This window comes from Nipponia nippon, unplaced genomic scaffold (genome assembly GCF_047370975.1).
Source record: "Nipponia nippon isolate SJK-2023a ecotype South Korea unplaced genomic scaffold, ASM4737097v1 scaffold_6, whole genome shotgun sequence".
In the NCBI taxonomy this organism is placed as follows: Eukaryota; Metazoa; Chordata; class Aves; order Pelecaniformes; family Threskiornithidae; genus Nipponia; species Nipponia nippon.
Genome location: NW_028262380.1, coordinates 35155945 through 35175328, shown reverse-complemented (window position 1 = coordinate 35175328; position 19384 = coordinate 35155945). Strand labels below are relative to the sequence as shown.

Here is a 19384-nt window from a genome sequence, read left to right as displayed (position 1 = left end):
AACAGTCTACACAGAACAGACGTAATTGCCTATGCATGCATTCATAGGAATATGTTTTAGAAGCAAAATAAATAGAAATTAGTTACTGCTTAGAGAAAATATAAAACATATGAATCTTGTATTACACTTATTGCACATACAGGAAAAACATTGGTGGTTCTTCTTCCCTAAACAAAAAGGTGACTTTGGGGAATTGGTATAGAACTGGGAAAGCCTATTAGGCAAGTGCGACAAAGGCCAGCTCTGCTGCTGTTTTGGACTCACACAGCCCAGGAAGGCCAACAGAGCCATCGCTTAGGTACCTTGAAGGCTAATCTGTCCCACCGCTAATTAGCAGATCACTATTGAGAAAAAAACGGCTAACAGAAGAATGATATACCTCCCTGCTCCCTTTTTAATCTTAATTCTTAACTCTAAACTAAGCTACATTTAAATGGAACCTTTATCTATGCTGGTTCTTACACTGATGGCTCCTGATAACATATTTTAGGGACTCAACCAGAAAATGACAGTATCTGTGGGAATTTTTTTTCCTTCCCCAAAGAAAAGCGATAGACTTTCTGTAAATATGCCACGATTATTATCCCAACATGGACAGAATTCAGTATACACTGACGCAGACAGTACTGCTCAAACTCTGCAAGTGCGTGTTTACTCAGAAATTGTCTGCAATATTACGTATGAGAATAATTTGGAGATTGAAAGAAATTCCTCATGTAAAAATAAAGGTAAGAATTTTTCTTAAAACACGAATCTGGAAATGAAGTTTAAGAATTAAGGCCAGCTATTTTTAGCCTACCAATTTTAAGTCCCCTGTTCACAGCCGCTTAACTTATAACTGAATATAAAAGGACTGGATAAGATTAAAAAAATTGGTTTGAACTTTTCTTACATTAGGTTACAAAAAGGTATTTTAGAGAACTTAGCTATGTTAATGTAACCTGGATTTTGGGCCATGGTCTGGTCTTTTTGAACAACAATGGCAAGTGTAGGCATATATTACAGCACTTCAGGGTCATTTTTGAGTTTTATGCCGTTTTCCACTGCAAGATTCTGAGATCTCCGAGTACTGCGCTGCAATTTTCAATGCTACGACAAAGGTCCACTGACCTGGTTTTCCAAACTTAAAAAAAGCTATTTTCAATTGCCATTGGAAAAAGAATATGGCACTACAGAAAAATATTTCAGTACTGCCATGTTGTGCCACTTTCAATATCCCTGTTTCCATCGTATCGGTGTCGTCCAGCTCACAGCTTCAAGGGTCAAAGCGATAGAGGCAAGAGGAAGTCTACAGCCAATAGTAGGTGGCTCAAGGGACCTGTCCCCTGCTGGCTTTTCCAGCACCCCACTTGAAAGGCAAAGGGCTTATCAAGACAACTCACCCAGTTAACATTTCACTTACACCTTTACCCTTACCACGAGTTTAATTCCATTTACTGTTACACCTGTGTAGATTTCCATCTCAATCAACAGACATTGTCTCTGAAGATGTTACCACAAGGGACATACCTCAAATGACTACTTGGCATATCAGGATCTTGTAAGAGAAAGACAAGGGCTAGGCAGGAAAAAGTGGTGGATTGGGCATGAGCAGGGAAAGTTAACTAAATACTTATAATGCAAAACAGCTAGAGGTAGCGCATCCTACCTTAACATGAAGTAAATAGTGATCCCTCACTTTGCGATTCAGTGCAGCAGTTGTTGTCAGTACTCCTTGCTGGTTAATCTGAAAAGCGTTCTCTTCATTTCCACTCAGGATGGTGAAGAGAAAAGGAGGGCCATTGTGAGACGAATCCTTGTCCGTCACTACTAGCTGTAGCACACTAAATCCAATAGGCTTATTTTCCTATAAATGCATAATACAATCACATTGGTTTTGTTATAATCGAGCATATAGCCTAATGTTGATTTCTTTTTCACAGCAGAAAAAAAAATCAAATTACTGTCAAACCAGTTAATTAGTATAAGAGAAATCAGAATGACGATATTGTTTAACAGAAAATACTACCCTCTGAGAATAACAATGAAAAAGGCAGTACATTTTTAAACTTTGTTTTTTTAAACTTTGTCTTATATTTTTAAAAGTAGCTCAGCCTTGAAACTTTACATTTTCCACTTTTGGTCTGAGTTAAGATTACTGTAGATTAATTACCAAATCATCAAAGATTTCAAAGTTAGCTAAAACACCTGTTAAGAATAATCCAATGCCTTTGTTGGGAGGACTAGAAAAACACACTCTTCCATCTGACCCCTTGAGTCTCTAATTAGTGTTCTGACTACAGTTGTGGCTGCTACAGCCGCAGTCCGTTTAAAATATGAAATACGGGTTTTAAAATTTGCATCATAAAATCCGTTCAAGTTTGCATCATGTGCATGCCTGAGGTTTCACAGACACTTCACACACTTTGGTTTATCATGTATCTGATACACACACACAGCCTTATCTAACACTTGTAACACCTCTCCCAGAATATTCATGCTATACTGTATTGACCAGATTTTTTATATATATACATATTTTTAATGAAAAAAAAAAAAAAGTAGAAGTGTTATTGTACAACAATAACAAAATGCTGTCCTTTCACAGTTGCATAACAAGTATACCCTTTGTTCTTGAGAGAATAAGTCAAGTTAATTATCAGATATTGCAGCTGAAGCTTTTTTCCCCCTTCAGCAAAACAGACAAGGACCATCATTTTAAAATACAAATATTTACATTTGGACATCTAAAGTAATTTGATTTTCATAATAGCTAAGCACATTTCCAACTGTGTCCAAATATGTCCATCTCCAATATATGAGGAAATGCACACTAGTGTTCTTGGGCAACTCCTCCAGCATTTTCTCTGCTACCCTCATACTCGGACAGACTGATATAAATGAACTATAAAACATGAGGTCTTGGTCTTCCTTTTTAATTTAGTAAGGGACACATTACAGACATTGGCTATACAGTCTACAGTTTTAGGGGATACATTAATTACATTCACTTCAAGAAAGATAGATTGTATTTGGGGAAAGCAAAATACCTTTGACAGCAAACAAACATACAAATCTGTTGTTTTAAAAAAAAAGTAAGATCCAGGACATCTTACTTGCATACTCTGTATACGTTGGGTAGGGATGAATCACTTTGCCCTATTTCGGAAAGCTACCTTTACAAATCATGTACACAGTCTCAAACAGAAGTGGTATGTTAGGATGGCACAGTGCACCAGATAACATTGCCTGATCCTCATTTATCTATTGTACAAGGCCAGGCACCAGCAACAGCAAAAGGACCCAAGGGACTGCGCTCACTGACATTACTAGTATAAAGGTCTTAATGCAATTCCTTTGTTCCCTTCCATTTATTTTGTATTGGATTCCGGAAGACAAGAAGTACAGATGTTGCCTTTGCCATCTTTGCTTTAGCAGAGAGTTTTCTGAATCAGGCAAGTACATGCCAGCCATTTGAGAATCGGGCCCACTACTACGATCCTAAGGTGCAAAATTAGTCAAAGGATCGGTATGTAGCAATATGAAATACTACTCCTGTTTTAACTGCTTCTGATCCCAGAGGAGGGCCAATATGAATTAAGTCTTGAACTATGTGCCACAGTGCACAACACTTGCTTCACAGTAATAGTTATCTAACGTAACTTTTTCTAAGCAGTAACTCTAAGATTAAAAAGAAATAGCAAAATATTATGTATTTTAACCTATCTGTATGATGCTAAGAACATTATAAATGTAAATGCAAGGTATTATATATATACATGTACACACACAAAGTACACAAAAAAAGAACATGCTCAATTTGCAATGTAAGTTTCTAAATAGACTGCACAATATGAATTTTGTAACCCTTAACACTTATTCAGGTAAGCAGTCTCATTGACAACCTTAAATAATAAAAAAAAAATACAGAAAAATAAAATTGAAGCATTAGGTTTATCATATCTTGCAGAATTTCTCAAGTCACAAATTAACACTCCGATAATATTACTGATTTGACTACTTCACTATCTGTATTTACCTGGATGATAACACTATAGTTTCCTTTTGAGAATACTGGAGGATTGTCATTTACATCAGAAACATCAATATTAACTGTGGTTGTGTTAAGTCTAGGTGGGTTTCCATTATCTGAAGCTTGAACTGTCAAGGTATATCCTGAAATCTATGAAATAATAAAAAAAAAATTCAAACATTCACTGAAAAGCGGAGAGTAACAAACTCAGCTTTCCTTTTAAGGAAGAAATATTTTAGTGCCACCCTCCAGCAAAACTTGCCTTCGTATATTTAATCCTTTCTCTTCCCCCTGCAGGTGCCCCCCACCCCCAAAAGCATGGACATAAATATAGATGCTTTCACTTTGTTACTGCTGTATTAATTTTGGAACACTTGAAATGGTAATTTACAAATATAATCCAAAAACAGTGGTCATCAATTATGTATAGCTAAATTAATCTCAAAATCAACTGCTCAAAAAGCATAAAAACTTACCTTTTCTCTGTCTAGAAGTTTAGTCACTTTTATTTCACCCCTGGTAGGGTCAATTGTAAAAGGGTTTCCCTGATTGCCGTCTATAATTGTGTAGTGAATGCGATTGTTTGAGGGTCCATCAGCATCATCTGCCATAACCTAGGGGACATTACAGTCTCATTTAAAACAGGTCAAAATAGACTCTATCACCTTTCAGATAAACTCATCCTGAAGATGAGCACAGCTGTTTTGGTCTCACACATTGCCTAGCTCCCAGGAGAAATGTCATCCGAATAGAGCACACCAAGATCACAATTTCCTGAATTTCTTCTGAAAATTAAGTCATGTTCTCATGAGGGGAATACAAATATATCTCAAAATATCATCTGCTTTCCCATAGCATCTCAAGTCCCTGGTTCTGAAACTTTTTCAAAATAAATTTTTAATTCACTCAGTGGCAAACTTATCTATTCATTTATGTCCATCTTCAAACAAATATTTATTCCTTCAAGACTAAAAGCATGATTGTCATGACAGAGTATTTCAAAGGAAAAAACCAACAATACGTACTGTAATGACTGATTGTTCAAGCATAGCATCTTCACTGATTACTGCAGTGTAAGTGTCTTGGCTAAACACTGGAGTATTGTCATTGATATCTGTTACATTAATATTCACGGTTACAACATCGCTTAACGAAGGTGTGCCTCCATCTGTGGCTTCCACTGTCAAGTAGTACTCATGAGAACTTTCATAATCCAAACTCTCAATGACAAAAATGGCTCCTAGGGAAGAAAAAAAAAAAAACGAACAAACCAAAAACCTCACACAAACTCTGCTATTACTGTTGTATTCTATATTGCAACTTTTGATTTTAGTCTGACAAATACTCAGCTTCTTCAGGGCTCGATTTGTCACTGTAAAGATGGAGCTACACAGTGAAATGATCAGGCTTTACACATAAAATTAAAAAGGTGAGAAGTTCCTGCTACTACCACAAAAGACTCACACTTTAAAATCACCTGGCTCACATTCTGTAATGAAAAAAATGAAGAAAAAAGAAAACTGTGTTTAGAAAGTGTCCTTTTCTTAATTTTCAATTAAAATTAACCAAAAATATGAAATGACCTTTAACTTGACCTTCCTTGCAGCCAGCATTAAGGTCAGGCATGGAGCACACAGAGGTAGTAACAGAAGTGTCCGACCATGAATTTTGATTGATAGAAAAATCTGAGTTAAAGTGTGAATTTTTAACTGACTAGTTAAGATAGTGCAGTCCCTAACACACACACTGATTTGCTGCTGGAAGAGTGCTTTCCTGGAACCTTTCAAATATGGGAAGAAGTTAAACTGGCAAAGTACTTCTATACCATAGTACCAGCATGCACACTGGAAAAAACAACTGGAAGAATTATAACTTCAATTACACTGGTGTAATTAACTACTATTAACTTCTGGGTAGAAATTTTATTTAAAAAACCCAAACTTTACCAGAAATTAACTCTAGAAAAAAAAAAAAACAAACTATATAAGAAAACAAAAGTAGAATTGAGGTGTATATTGATTTTTAACAAGGAATTGTCATTAATAGGGAAAAATTCTCCACAGAACCTAAATGCTTCCTGAGACTACATCTGACTAACATGCAAGCCTAAAATCTCCACTGTCACGCAAGCCTAAAATCTCCACTGTCACGCTGGATATATGATTGAACAGAATTTTCCAACCTCTCTTTAATGCTATATCAAACTCCTCTAGAATTACTATCTTTGTGGACCAATGACTAGTTTTCCCAATGAATTACTATCTTTGTGGACCAATGACTAGTTTTCCCAATGAATTTAATTTCTGATCTTTCTTTTATCAAGTCTGGCCACTCATTCTGTATATAGCTTTTGTTGAAAGGCTATTATGCTTTTATCATTACAGAACTATGTCGTTCCACTCCCTCTGCCCTCAGGGTGGGGAATATTCCAGCTAGGAAACCCTTACTGTTGCCAGCTAAATGAATCTAACCCAAATAACAATAAATAACAGCAACAAATAAAGTTCCTATTCTACACTCTATTGCACTCCTCTAGTAAGCGTGGTGGCAAAATGGGTGAACAGACAGCAGCACTGGCTTTACAGCCAGGATGATGCACATAGATTATACATAACCTATTTGGTTGAATTACTGTAAAACACAGTATGGCAGTGTGCTTGGTTAGTCTAAACTATATTCACAGTTGTAATCTGTTACCTGTTGTTGAATTGATGCTGAATTTCCCATGTTCATTCCCACTGACTATTGAGTACGTGATTTCAGCATTGGCTTCAATGTCCCTGCTTGCAGCATAGATCTGGAGAACTTCAGTTCCAACCAAAATGTCCTCTGATACGCTTGCACTATACTCCCTATGCTCAAATACAGGTGGATTATCATTTATATCCAAAACAGAAACTATAAGACTACTTGTTGAAGACAGTCTTCTAGGTAAACCTTCATCTGTAGCCTTCAAAGTTAGACTGTACACAGCTTGTAATTCCCGATCCAAAGGCTTCTCCAACCGAATGATTCCAGAGAATTCATCAATAGAGAACTGGCCCTCTGCAGAATTCATCAGTGAATAATGGATTTTATGGTTCATCCCTGCATTTTGAAAACAATTGCAGAGTATGAAACAGCCGTTAAAATACAGCAACGTAATAAGAGATCTGATAGCTACAGAAATAAAACACGCATGCTAAATATTATCATTCATGTTAAAGTAAATTTCAGCAAGAGTTAAGGGCTGCCCTGTCAAGGGCAGAATGATTTCCAAAAAGATGTAATCCGATTTAAAAATTAAGCTAACACTTCATTGCACCGATTTTCTGCCACACAAAAAACATGAAGCATGGTTCTCCTTCAGTCACAGTACTAGCTAATATAAAACAATTAGTAATATAAATCTAATTATAACTTTAGTACAATAGCATCTGCTTAGCAGGCTTATAAATAACACAGGAGGATATGGGAGAGTTAGGCTGCATCAAATAACTAGACTCAGTTCCAGTAAGTTTATTTAAGAACCATGTCCCACAATTAACAGGAACATAATTTTTGGCAACATTTCTGTATAAAACAAATGAACAAAAAACCCATATGTTTTTGGGCCAAGCATTTTGCTCCTCCTGAGCCTCAAAGACCAGTGAAGAGTGAAAACATCTGTCTGTTACCTTCTAATTCAGCAATGTAGTTTTATCATAGCACAAAGCAGGTTGGTTGTTTCACGAGACTGAAGCAATTATTAATTAGTATTATTTGATTAATAATCTGATGATATATGGAAATCATACACCTTTAAAAAGACCTTATGCTGCTGTATTCCTTACAACAAAGCCTAAGAACAAACTCCTTCCAATGTCATTTTCAGTTCACGTTCACTTAAATACTTGTAACTAAATAGTGAAGATAAAGAGGCAGCAAAAATCTTAATAGGGTAGCATACACATAAGGCTATAATTCATCAGGGTTCTCTTTATGGTATGATCATCAGTGGCTAACCTGAGAAGCACACATTCAAAATCTGTGAATGCACATTTACATGAACAGACATGGCTTGATATTCCTTTTACTTATACCAGGAGTAAAAGAATGGACCTAACCCATCATAACATTAATAGCTAACCACACTAAAAATATCCTATATTTTGTCTCTTTCCCCTCTTGTTTTTATCAGAGACACAAAAGGGATGTTTTCCAAGCTATTCACACACGAAAGTCAGGTGTTACATGATTTAGTAGCCCTAAATATATCTTTCAGGAGTCTAATCCTGAGAGGTATTGAACATCTGTCAGTTCCACTGAAAGACTTAAACCTCTCAGGGTAAGACTAAATAAACATTACTGTAAATTTGAGACCATGACAAAAGTATCGGTCAAAGAATGCATACCTGTATCTGCATCTGTTGCCTGCACTCTTGTCAAAAGGGTTTTAGGCTCTGTGTTTTCAAATACAGTAATGGAGTAGGGATCAGCTGTAAACTCTGGAGCATTATCATTCACATCTTCCAGAGTCAGAATAATATTAGCTTGGCAGAATCTTCCTCCTCCATCTGTGGCTTTCACTAGAAGATAATAAACTGCTTGCTGCTCACGATCAAGTGGCATTAATGTTTTCAGTTCACCTATAAACAGAATAACATACATAAGTTGATGCGAGTTGCAAGACTTAAGTATCCATAAGATGTTTTCCTCTAAAATCTTTGTACTCAGAGGAACTGAACAATTTTCTTTTTGATGATAATTTCATCAGTGGCTAAGTCAACAGCTGTAATGCACTAATGAGTTCCACTTTGAGCAAAGCATGTCAGCGGCCTGTCTTTTCAGCTTTAAAAGATTAAATACTAAAATCTGCCTTTTTTTCAAATGCCTCTGAAACAGAAATTAGCTAAAGTAAGACTACCTGATGGTGCAGAAAGATAGAAAATGTGTATACATGCATGAATCCATGTGTTTTTGTGTAAAGAAAATGAAAATATTAGAACTCTGGCTTTAACAAAATGCAAAGTAAAATCCATATATGGTTTTCCTGGTCTATTTAGTTGTGTTCCTTCCACAGCTATTGAGCTGACTCTCTCCTCTAACATTCAATGCATAAACAGAGCTATTCACACTATCAAATATAACTTGCTGTTACAGAGAAACCTCTAGAAGTCATACTTTCTTTCCAACATGACAGAAAACGCTATGACAGGCACAATTTGTAGTCATTGTCTCCATTTAAGCAATTCAAAAAAGTATTCTGAAATATTGTTTATGAGTGTTCTAGCCCCACCAATTTTGAATTTATGTAATGACATGCTAGTACAGCACACAGGTGACATTCAAAGTAAAAAAAAAAAAACAAAAAAACAAAACATGAAGTAAGATCCTTCTCATTTATTTTGCCACTGTAGTATTCTAATCTCCTTCTCCATATTTCCACTATATCTTTGTATTTATCTAATTTAAATTTTTCTGTATTGTTTACTACTCCCTTCCTACTGCTTGTCTACTGCAGCCTGCAGAGCACAGGATTTTGGCATTAGCTTTGACCTATATTATAATCCAGAAGACATGAATGCCATGAAAACCAAAGTCGGGCAAGTTAAAAGTTAATCTTGTTTATATAATGCTGCCAATAAAACTGCAGGCACTTTTGGTGTTTACTATAGAAAGGAAATTTGTTGCTCCATTTAACCTCATCCCACTTAACATGCCAAACCAAATGATAGTGAAGAGAATCTGAATGAAGATATTTTCAGTTTATAAACCATTATTGCTACTACTACAATGAATATAAAAAGTACAAAATTTATAGCATACTTTTACTCCAGTCACTTCAGCATGGAAGTTTCTGGCTTTGGGGCAATTACCCTATTTATCTTTAGTTCCTCATATATTAAAATACTTGCCTTTTCCCTTACTTCTATTCAATATATTATTAGCATTTGGTTAGTAGAAACTCACATTTTAAACAGTTATATAATAAACTAACTCTTAATGGACAGCTTAAAGTATTGACATTTATGTATGTCTTAATGTAATAGTAAAATATTTTATAAAATGAGGTGATGATTGGAATTTTTTATAGTGTATAAAGCATAATTACCTGTGTCTGGAGTGAGTCTGAATTTTTCTGCTCCTGTGCCATGCAGTGTATAAGTAATTTCTGCATTGGAACGAATATCTGCATCTGTAGCAGATACCTGCAATATCAGCTTGCCAGGAAGGGCATCCTCAGGAACAGAATCGGTGTATAAAGCCTGCAAGATTAAAAGTTACATTGAAAGACTAAACATATGAAATAAGCAGAGCTTGGAAAGGGGAGGGGAAGAAGGAATGACAGATGAGATAATATCCTGTTTGAATGTTTGGTAACATATGAAGTGAACCAGATGATGAAATACCTGAAAATGAAAAGAACTTATGATTTTCTAATTAATTACCCCACATTTATTAGATTATTCAAAAGGGTAATTAATACTGCAACCATAGGGACTCTTGAGTATCACTGCATAGCTAAGAACTCCAAACACTTGTAACTGATTAACTGATAACTACATGCATTCCCAAAATAGGAGTTATAAATTTTTGGTAATTTCGTTTTTTCCTCTTTTGGTAAATCATATTTTCTAGGTCTGACTTAATCTAGAAGAAATTGATACCTGCGTTTTTTTGTAATGGCATGAAATAAAAGCTTCTGGTTTAAAAAAATCACCCAGAACTTAAAGGCACTAAGCACTCCTACAGCTCATCCATGTCAGGGATGTGCATTAAATTAGAAAGACTGAGCTGTGTAACACCAATACTAGCAAAGGAAAAAAGCTAAAAACATTGACTTACCAGTCTGCATATAACTTCAATCATTTATATAGAAGTAACCAACATAAACATTGACTAAGAAAAAGAATCAAATGCTCACTGTGTACTTGATCCTTCCCAGAACAAGAAAAGATTTTGCCTTTCCACCTGGTAACATCAAATCTGTGTACAACAAGATGGCTATGAAAAGTCCAAATGTGCTAAAGTAAAAAAAAAAAAAAAGCTGACTATGAAAACCCAAGGGAAAACCCTTCTCATAAGGCAATTATACGTCTTGCAGGGTTCACCTTTCTGGTTTTTCTTCCATTCTTTATTTTTCATGTCCATTTATGCAGACTATCAAATCTGGCAAGGTAGATGGCTTTGTAACAAGAAAACATTTATGCATTACAGGTTTTTGGTGCTGTTGAGTGCAACTGCAGGATAATATTCCAGTCTTTTCAACCCTTTTATCACAGGAAATGCACCAATACATCAGTTAAGTGATGGTATGCAGCCTTCTTTGAGACTTTGCTTCTTTCAGAAAACAGAGCTGCAGCTCTATCATGGCTGCAGCTTAAAACAATTCCTTTTGGAGAAGTATGCATTAACACAGCAGAAATATACTACAGTTCTCCTTATACTCTTCAAATACCCATCAAGTGTTAAAATCACATCAATGAATTGTTTTTGGATTTTTATTTAAGAAACCTGTCCATGAAATAACTTTTCTTTGATGGCATTCTATCTTAATAGTCCAAATTTCTGTTACCAGCATAAAAGGAATACCTATTTGTCAGTCTCCTGAGAAGCAATTTCAGAGAAAGTTTTACATTTTATACATGGAAGCAGCTGGACATGGAAGATACAAGATTGTGCCTACCTTTTCGCAAACAGGACTATTATCGTTAGCATCAAGGACTTTAACCTCCACCACAGCTTTAGTTGCAAAGGTCCCATCAGTAGCTGTAATATTTAGAAGGTAGTTATCCTTTTCTTCCCTGTCCAGAGGCTTTTTGACATAGACCTTCCATTCATTCTGTATATTTTCAATAGCAAACTGTCCCAAGGGATCACCTCCTGAAATATGAAAAGAAACATTTAATTAAAGAGGGGGGAGATTGCCACTATTACTCTATCAATATTAAGTTATAGCTAAAGAGAAAAAATGTAAATGCAAATAAGCAGCCACTCTCTGTGGCTTTACAGGGAAATAGCTTCATTTTCCAGGTAGAAATAGTCAGCAGATGCTCATACGACAAATTTCATTGCAGCCAATAGAATCTATAAGAATCGATGTAGAAATTCATGTAGCATTATAGATAACACCATATCAAGACATACGCTAAATAACAAAAACAATAAAATATTCCACTGGAAATTAATAGTCTATTATTTTGTGAAATTTCTTTCGTTCATTCTTTAACTATATCACTAATTTCAGTGTAAGTACATTTTTTTAATAAAATTTGATATATACGTAAACAACAAACGTAGGAAAGCATTTTAAGCAAGGCAAATGTGAAATGGAAAGCCAAAGACCTGTTTTCTAAAACTCATTTTTTTCCCCTGAAGTTTTTAATATTCATATTAAGACACATATTCTTTCTTTGCAGCTCTATGGTTTCTAATACTTTTCAATAATTTGGAAGATTAAGTTATATCTCAAATCATTCCAAGACCACTTAAATGATTATTCTGACATTACTCAAAAAGATTTACCTGTAATGTAATAAGAGACTTGTCTATTGGCTTCTTCTGTATCAGCATCAGTTGTACTCAAGATGGCAATTACCCCACCAGGAGGGTCATCCTCACTGACTGTTCCTTTATATATCTCTGCAGTAAAGCGTGGAGGATTGTCATTCACATCCGTAACAGTAACTTCAACCACAGCCATAGAAGACAGTTGCATTTTTTCACCCCGATCAGATGCAACGACTGTGATTTTGTATTTGTCTTTTTTCTCATGATCGAGTTCTTTAAGAGTGGTAATCCAGCCAGTTTCCATGTTTATGGCAAAAGACTCTATAATTTCTAGTTCTTGAGAAGGATCCAAGCTGTAAGTAACCTGCCCATTGAGTCCTGAATCTAAGTCAGTTCCTTTAACCTGGATGACTCTTGTTCCAGCTGGCATGTTTTCTACGATGAATGCTTCATATGGATTGGACTCCAAAACTGGTTTGTTATCATTTGCATCTTTTACCTGAATGCTTACCTCTACTGAGGAAACAACATTATAATCTTCATTTGCATACTGTGCTTGAACTGAGAACTGGTACCATTTAGTTGTTTCATGATCAAGATTCTTCTCAAGTTTCAACTCTCCAGTCTGTCGGTCAATCACAAAAACATCATCTCTATTGCTTTCAGGAGTGTTCCCTTTAATCAGACTATATACTAAAGTCTGATTATGCTCTGCTTTGATAACATCTATCTCAGTCCCAATTGGGATGTCCTCAGAAACCGTGTAAGAATAAAATGGCTCTGAAAATTTTGGAAGAGGCACTTCTGGTGGGAGTATTCTAGCATAGACAGGAACAACTGACTCTTTTTGGGGGGATCCACCATCGACTGCTCTAACAAAGAAGGTCAGAAACTCGTTTTCTAAACCAATTAAGCTTTCTTTTGTAGTAATTATACCAGACGATGAATCAATTTCTAAATTCTCTTTAACATTTTCAGATTCTGCTTCAATAGCATATATGATGTCTGCATTTGTACCCTCATCAGCATCAGATGCCCAGACTTTAATGACAGAAGTACCCCGTGGAACATCAGATCCAATATTAACTTCATACTCTGTTGCTCGGAATTGAGGAGCGTTATCATTGTCGTCTGTAAGTATTACATTAACAGTACAGAAAGCAACTTTTCCTCCTGAATCTTTGGCCATTAAACTAATGGCAATTACTTTTTCTGCTTGTGTTTCACGGTCAAGCTTTTCAGAGGTAAATATCTGCCCTCTCTCAGTTGTATAAAATCTATCTTTGGCAAAGTCGTTCACAATGTGGTAAGTGATGTGGCCGTAAGTACCAGAATCTTCATCTGTTGCTTTAACTTCAGTCACCAAAGTATGCAACGGAGCATTTTCAGCTAGTTCAACCTCATATTCATTCTGGCTGAAAACAGGACTGTGCATATTGGCACTGGTTACAGTTATATGGACTTGGGCTGAGCTTCTGAAGACCCCATCAGAAACAGACACGTTAAGATTATAATGTGACTTTAGTGTCTGTCTGCGTAGGTTTGAGATGGTGATAATGCCAGTTTTACTATTAATTACAAAATTCTTTTGGTCATTGCCTGTCAGAATGGAGTACTCCAGCTTGTCCACATCTGAACTATCTGCATCTGAGGCTTGCACACATGTCACAAAATGCCCTCGGGGAGCCAGTTCACTAATTTTAGCTTCATAAAGCAATTGGTTAAAAAGAGGGGGGTTATCATTCAGATCGGTTACATCAACAGTTACAATGGTATCACTGCTCAAGGGCAGCATGCCACCATCTATGGCCCTTATTAGTAACCTGTGTTGTTTAATTTGTTCATAGTCCAAAGTTCTTGCTGTAAGAATGAGTCCAGTGCTGCTATCTATGTGGAAGTAGTCATGACTTTCACTATTATCTTCAATCAAGTGATAGGAAATCCCCCTGTTTGTTCCAGAATCAGCATCTGTAGCGCTCACTTGTACAACAGCTGTTCCAATGACAGATGCCTCAGAAAGGGTTGCAGTGTAAGACTGCTCTGTAAACACAGGAGGATTATCATTGATGTCTTCCACTATTATGTCTACAAACACATCCGCATGCACCCCAGTTAGGGAGTCTGTTGCTCGAATACTTAGTTTGTAGGCTGGATGAGACTCAAAGTCAAGAGGGGCAACAACATTTATAACTCCAGTGTTGAAGTTGATAGTGAACTGATTGAAAGGATCTCCATCCGTGATGCTGTAAAACACCTTAAGTCCTTCTGGGCTGTTTGCTTGTACATGTACCACAGGACTATGGAGCTGAATGTTTTCTGGTATCTCTGCACTGTAGAATGGCTTTTCGAAAACTGGCATAGCTTTACTCATAACTGTAATTGGGACTATAACTTCAGCAGAAAAAGCAGGGTCTCCTCCATCTTTTGCCACTACTGTAACCAGATACTCCTTATTTAGTGTGTCTGGTTCAAACTTCTTCTTCAGTGAGATTTCACCAGTGGGATCAATTTGGAAATGTTCATGATGTTCTTTGAGATAGTAATGCACCTCTCCATTTCTACCTGTATCTTTATCTACTGCAGTGACACGTCGAATAACATGGCCTACTTCAGAGTCTACTTTAACGACAGCGTAATATGGAAGACTGACAAAAAATGGAGCATTATCATTTACATCTTCCACTGTGACTTTAACTACAACGTGTGCAACAACTGAGGGTTTATACTCCTCAGTCACTTCTATGACCACATCAAAAGACTCTTGCTGTTCACGATCAAATGGTATTCCTGTTGTTGAAAGGACTCCTGAAGTTGGGCTTATTTTAAATCTGCTGTCTGGATTTAGAATATGGTAAAACAAAGGCTCATTTATTTGATTCCCTATAGCAGTAACAACAGCTATTGTTTTTGCCTCTGTGGAATTCTCCTGCACTGTTGCAGAGTAAGAACTCTGTGTGAACTTCAGCTGGCTTGCTTTGCTTTCCTTCACATTAATTTTTACAGATGCAGTGCTTGCAAATCTGCCATCAGATGCTCTCACTGTTAATTCATACCTGCTTCTTAACTGAGTTGTATTTTGTACTGTTATATCTCCAGTCTTAGGGTTTATTGAAAATTTTTCTCCAATGTTGCCTTCAATAATGGAATAAATTAATTGCGAAAAAATGCCTGAATCAGCATCAGTGGCATTTACACTGATGACTTTCACGCCTTTATAGGTTGGAACCAAAATGGATGTCTCATACAACTCTCTTGAAAACACAGGAGGGCAATCATTGATGTCAATTACATAAATAGTAACATTAGCTGCATATTCTGCATATAAACGTGGTATCCCCATATCGTGTACTTGCACTGAAAAGTGGAAAATATTTGTCTCCTCGTAGTCCAGACTCATTACTGTCCGAATGGCACCAGTGCTAGAATCAATGGCAAAATACTTGCGGACAGATGGTTCAACAATTTGATAAACAAGCAAAGCGTTAGATTCTTTATCAGCATCTGTAGCTCGAATTACTAATGGGATATTCTTGTCAGTCAGAACCACACTGTTAATTGAAGCTGATTCACTGATGAGTCCTGTATATTCAGCCTGCATAAAAATTGGTGCATTGTCATTCTCATCCCGAAGATGTACCAAAACTGTTGCATTAGTGGACAAGCCAGCCATGTTTGTTCCTTGCACAGTTAGAGTGTAAATAGGCAAAGTTTCAAAATCAAGTATCTTCTGAGAAACAATGACACCTGAGTTCGGGTTGATAGCAAAGGCATCACCTATATTACCATCTTTTATTTCATAAACTACAGAAGACTGACTGTATGCTGTAACCATTCCAACAAAACTGCCAATGCTGGCACTTTCACTGATTTCTGTAGAATATTCTTTGGCTGTGAATTTTGGTGAAGCATTATCAGAAACCGTAACAAATATATGCACAGAGGTCACTTCACTCATTGGAGGATCTCCTTTGTCTGTAGCTTTTACCATCAGGTTGTATTCTTCCTGGTTACTACGATCTAATTCCTTTGCAATTTTAATTATACCCAAAATGGGATCTATAAAGAAGGCATTTCCAATATTCCCTGTGAAGAAAGAGAAAAGTAATTAAGAAAGAGGTATACAGCACTTAAAGGATGATTGCTTATTTAGCTATATACTAAAAGAGGTCACGTAGCAAGAACACAAGAAATATTAAAGTTTCTTAGTTGTGTTTAACAAACATTTGTTAGTCTCTCTGGAAAGTTTTCTGTAATCAAGAGTTAGCACTAATTCTAAATTTACTTGTGGAAACATTGCATAAAACATAGTTAGCAAAGCCATCCAAGCCTTGAAAATAAATGCAAAAAATTTGTTTCATTTTCCATTAAAAAAAACCTTAAAAAGATAAGTATTTTGCAAGTTTCAACATTATAAATTATGTATTTTCTTCAAATTATCATCTTTGTCATTGCATTCATGTTTAAGCCGACTTAAGTATCCACTGAAGCTGAAAGAAAATTCTATTCAGAAGTTAACATTAGTGGAATACAAGTTACATTCTATGATATAAAATAACTAGACTGCTTTGAAAAAGAGAAGTGTTTTAATGAAGTCACACTTGTGAATCTTAATTGCTTATGCAAGTATTGTTCAAATCACTGCTTCAAAATTAATCTTTCTGAATTGGACCAATAGTTACCTCTCTCCTAACTTCCTATTAATATATAGGCAAGTTATTCCCTGCGATAGTATTAGGAAAAAAAATACTACCTGCTGAGGATTACCAGCTGCCGTTTGATAAACACTTGTTTTCTTTATATTTTCAAATATCTAGCTGAACTACACTGCATACAATATTCAGCTCGTACTAAATATGGTAAGATTTAACATTTTACTTCCTTAAAAAATTACATTACTAAAGCCATGTTCTCAGCATGGAAAAAATTCATTAAGAACTTCTGAATCATGCACACAAGTAGGCAAGAGGGGGTTTTTTTTGTGGTTTTTTTGTTTGGGTTTTTTTTTTTAGTGGAGGCTCTAAACACAGTGGCATTCTTAGAATATCCCATTACAAATCTAAGCAGCCATTACAAACATTTAAGGAATGTTCCTTCCATATGCTTACAACATCAATTATAATGCTTTAACCTCCCAGTAGATCACAGTCCTGTAAAACAAACCTAAGAAAGTCTTACATTTGCTCCTACAAAAAGCTAGAAGAAAGGAAGAGAACAGGGTGTAACTTCAACCTAGACACCACACACACACATTTTTTTCTAGCCATGCTTTGGCATTTGTAAAACAAGCACTACTGAATGGAAAAGGCAAGAGAAAAGTTTCACAGACATTAGTGTCCTGCTTAGTAAAAAGGTCGTATTTCTACAAATAAACAAACATATATGTTAAGCAACTTATGAGACACATTCTTCCTCTTCAGAGTATCATAATCACAGCTTCATTTTAATCAGTGTTAAAGTATGTTTTCATATCAAAACAACACTTTGGGGGAAGAAAAGGAAAATATTTACAGTAAACAATTCCTATGCTTTACAAAGCAACTTATGTCAAATAAAAAAAGCATTTGCACATATCACCCTGCATGCAACAGTAACTGAATAACTTTTTACCTACTGTTCTCTTTAATATACAGTTTCTTATGCTTGTTACTGGGATTTTTATTTTAAATTACTTTCTACCTTGAAAGTAGTACTGCACATAGATAATGAAATTTAAATAACTTTTTTTTCCAGTCATAGTGCCTAAATAGTTCAGGACCTTGGCAATGGCAGGCTTGTATCTAGATTTAATGGACTGAACCAAAACTCACTTCCATCTGGTAAGTGACCTCAGTCAATGTCATCCTGTTTTCATATTATTCAAAATCGTCATCATTTGAATTGCATTGTTATAGGCAAGTTCAGAAAGATACTCTGATGTTAAAAATAAGCAGCACCACCTAATGCTCTTCTCTGGCCTGCAATCTGAAAGGAGCATTAATGCCAAATTGACCAGCTATTTCTTATATATTTCACTGAGCTAGAATAGCAGTCCCACTATCTAAAACCAGCTAGAGGGAACCATGCAAAGCAACCCCTTCCTTGCTACATCTATCAGAAAGTTTAACTTAAAAACTGGGACTATTTAGTGGTTAAGTATATGGACATTTTTAAGTTATTTTTGAGCTCCTTTCTTTCACATTGTGCTAAACACAAAAGCACTTGTCTCAGACTCTTACTCTTTTCAAATTCTTGCTTTGCCTATGCCACAAAATACTACTTACATTATCAAAAAAGAATCCTTTTTTTAGATCTGAATGTAATGCTTCTGTAATTTCTAAAGAACACACACCTCTTAAGGGTTTAAAGGTAGCTTTTTCTTCTCCTACTACTAAAATGTTCTAAATGTATCTAAGGGATTATATAAATAGCTAAGGGAAGGAGGTGAATATTTGTCTTTGTAGTTTTCTTTTAAGTGCTCTGAGGCTGTATCTTAAATATATCTCACAGAATACGACACATACACCTGTACTGCCCTCTTTTTATATATATATATTTTTTTTACATGTTTACCATTGAAACAAAATATCAGCAAGCATTGTTTCAAAATAAACTGAAGATGTAAGAAAGTCAATCTACCTGTTTCAATAGAGTACACAATTTCTGCATTTCTTCCTTTGTCCTTATCCAATGCTGTAACCTGGAGTACTGCTGATCCAACAGCTGCTGACTCATACACCCGTCCTTCATAGGAAGAGCTGGTGAACCATGGAGCGTGATCATTTGTGTCACTAACATTAATGATGACTCTAGCATAGTTGCGCTTTACAGGAACATCTTGATCTCGAACCTGAAACAGCACATTACTAATGATTAGCACTGTTATTTCAGTAGTTTATCAAATATTAGTAATAATTCAAGGTC

The 19384-nt window shown here is 35.8% G+C and overlaps 1 protein-coding gene across 6 annotated transcripts in view; it reads right to left on the bottom strand.

Moving 5' to 3' along the window:
• The window catches only part of FAT1 (FAT atypical cadherin 1), a 115200-nt gene that overhangs the window by 15480 nt on the left and 80336 nt on the right, over window positions 1–19384 (bottom strand). For all 6 annotated transcript variants that reach the window (XM_087736451.1, XM_087736453.1, XM_087736452.1 and 3 more), the window contains exons 9-18: window positions 19100–19310; window positions 12500–16567; window positions 11661–11857; window positions 10086–10239; window positions 8386–8619; window positions 6710–7099; window positions 5038–5252; window positions 4489–4626; window positions 4019–4162; window positions 1649–1846 (exon numbers count right to left, since the gene is read on the bottom strand). In XM_087736451.1, coding sequence (XP_087592577.1) covers window positions 1649–1846; window positions 4019–4162; window positions 4489–4626; window positions 5038–5252; window positions 6710–7099; window positions 8386–8619; window positions 10086–10239; window positions 11661–11857; window positions 12500–16567; window positions 19100–19310 — 5949 coding nt within the window. The remainder of the gene's footprint in view (window positions 1–1648; window positions 1847–4018; window positions 4163–4488; window positions 4627–5037; window positions 5253–6709; window positions 7100–8385; window positions 8620–10085; window positions 10240–11660; window positions 11858–12499; window positions 16568–19099; window positions 19311–19384) is intronic.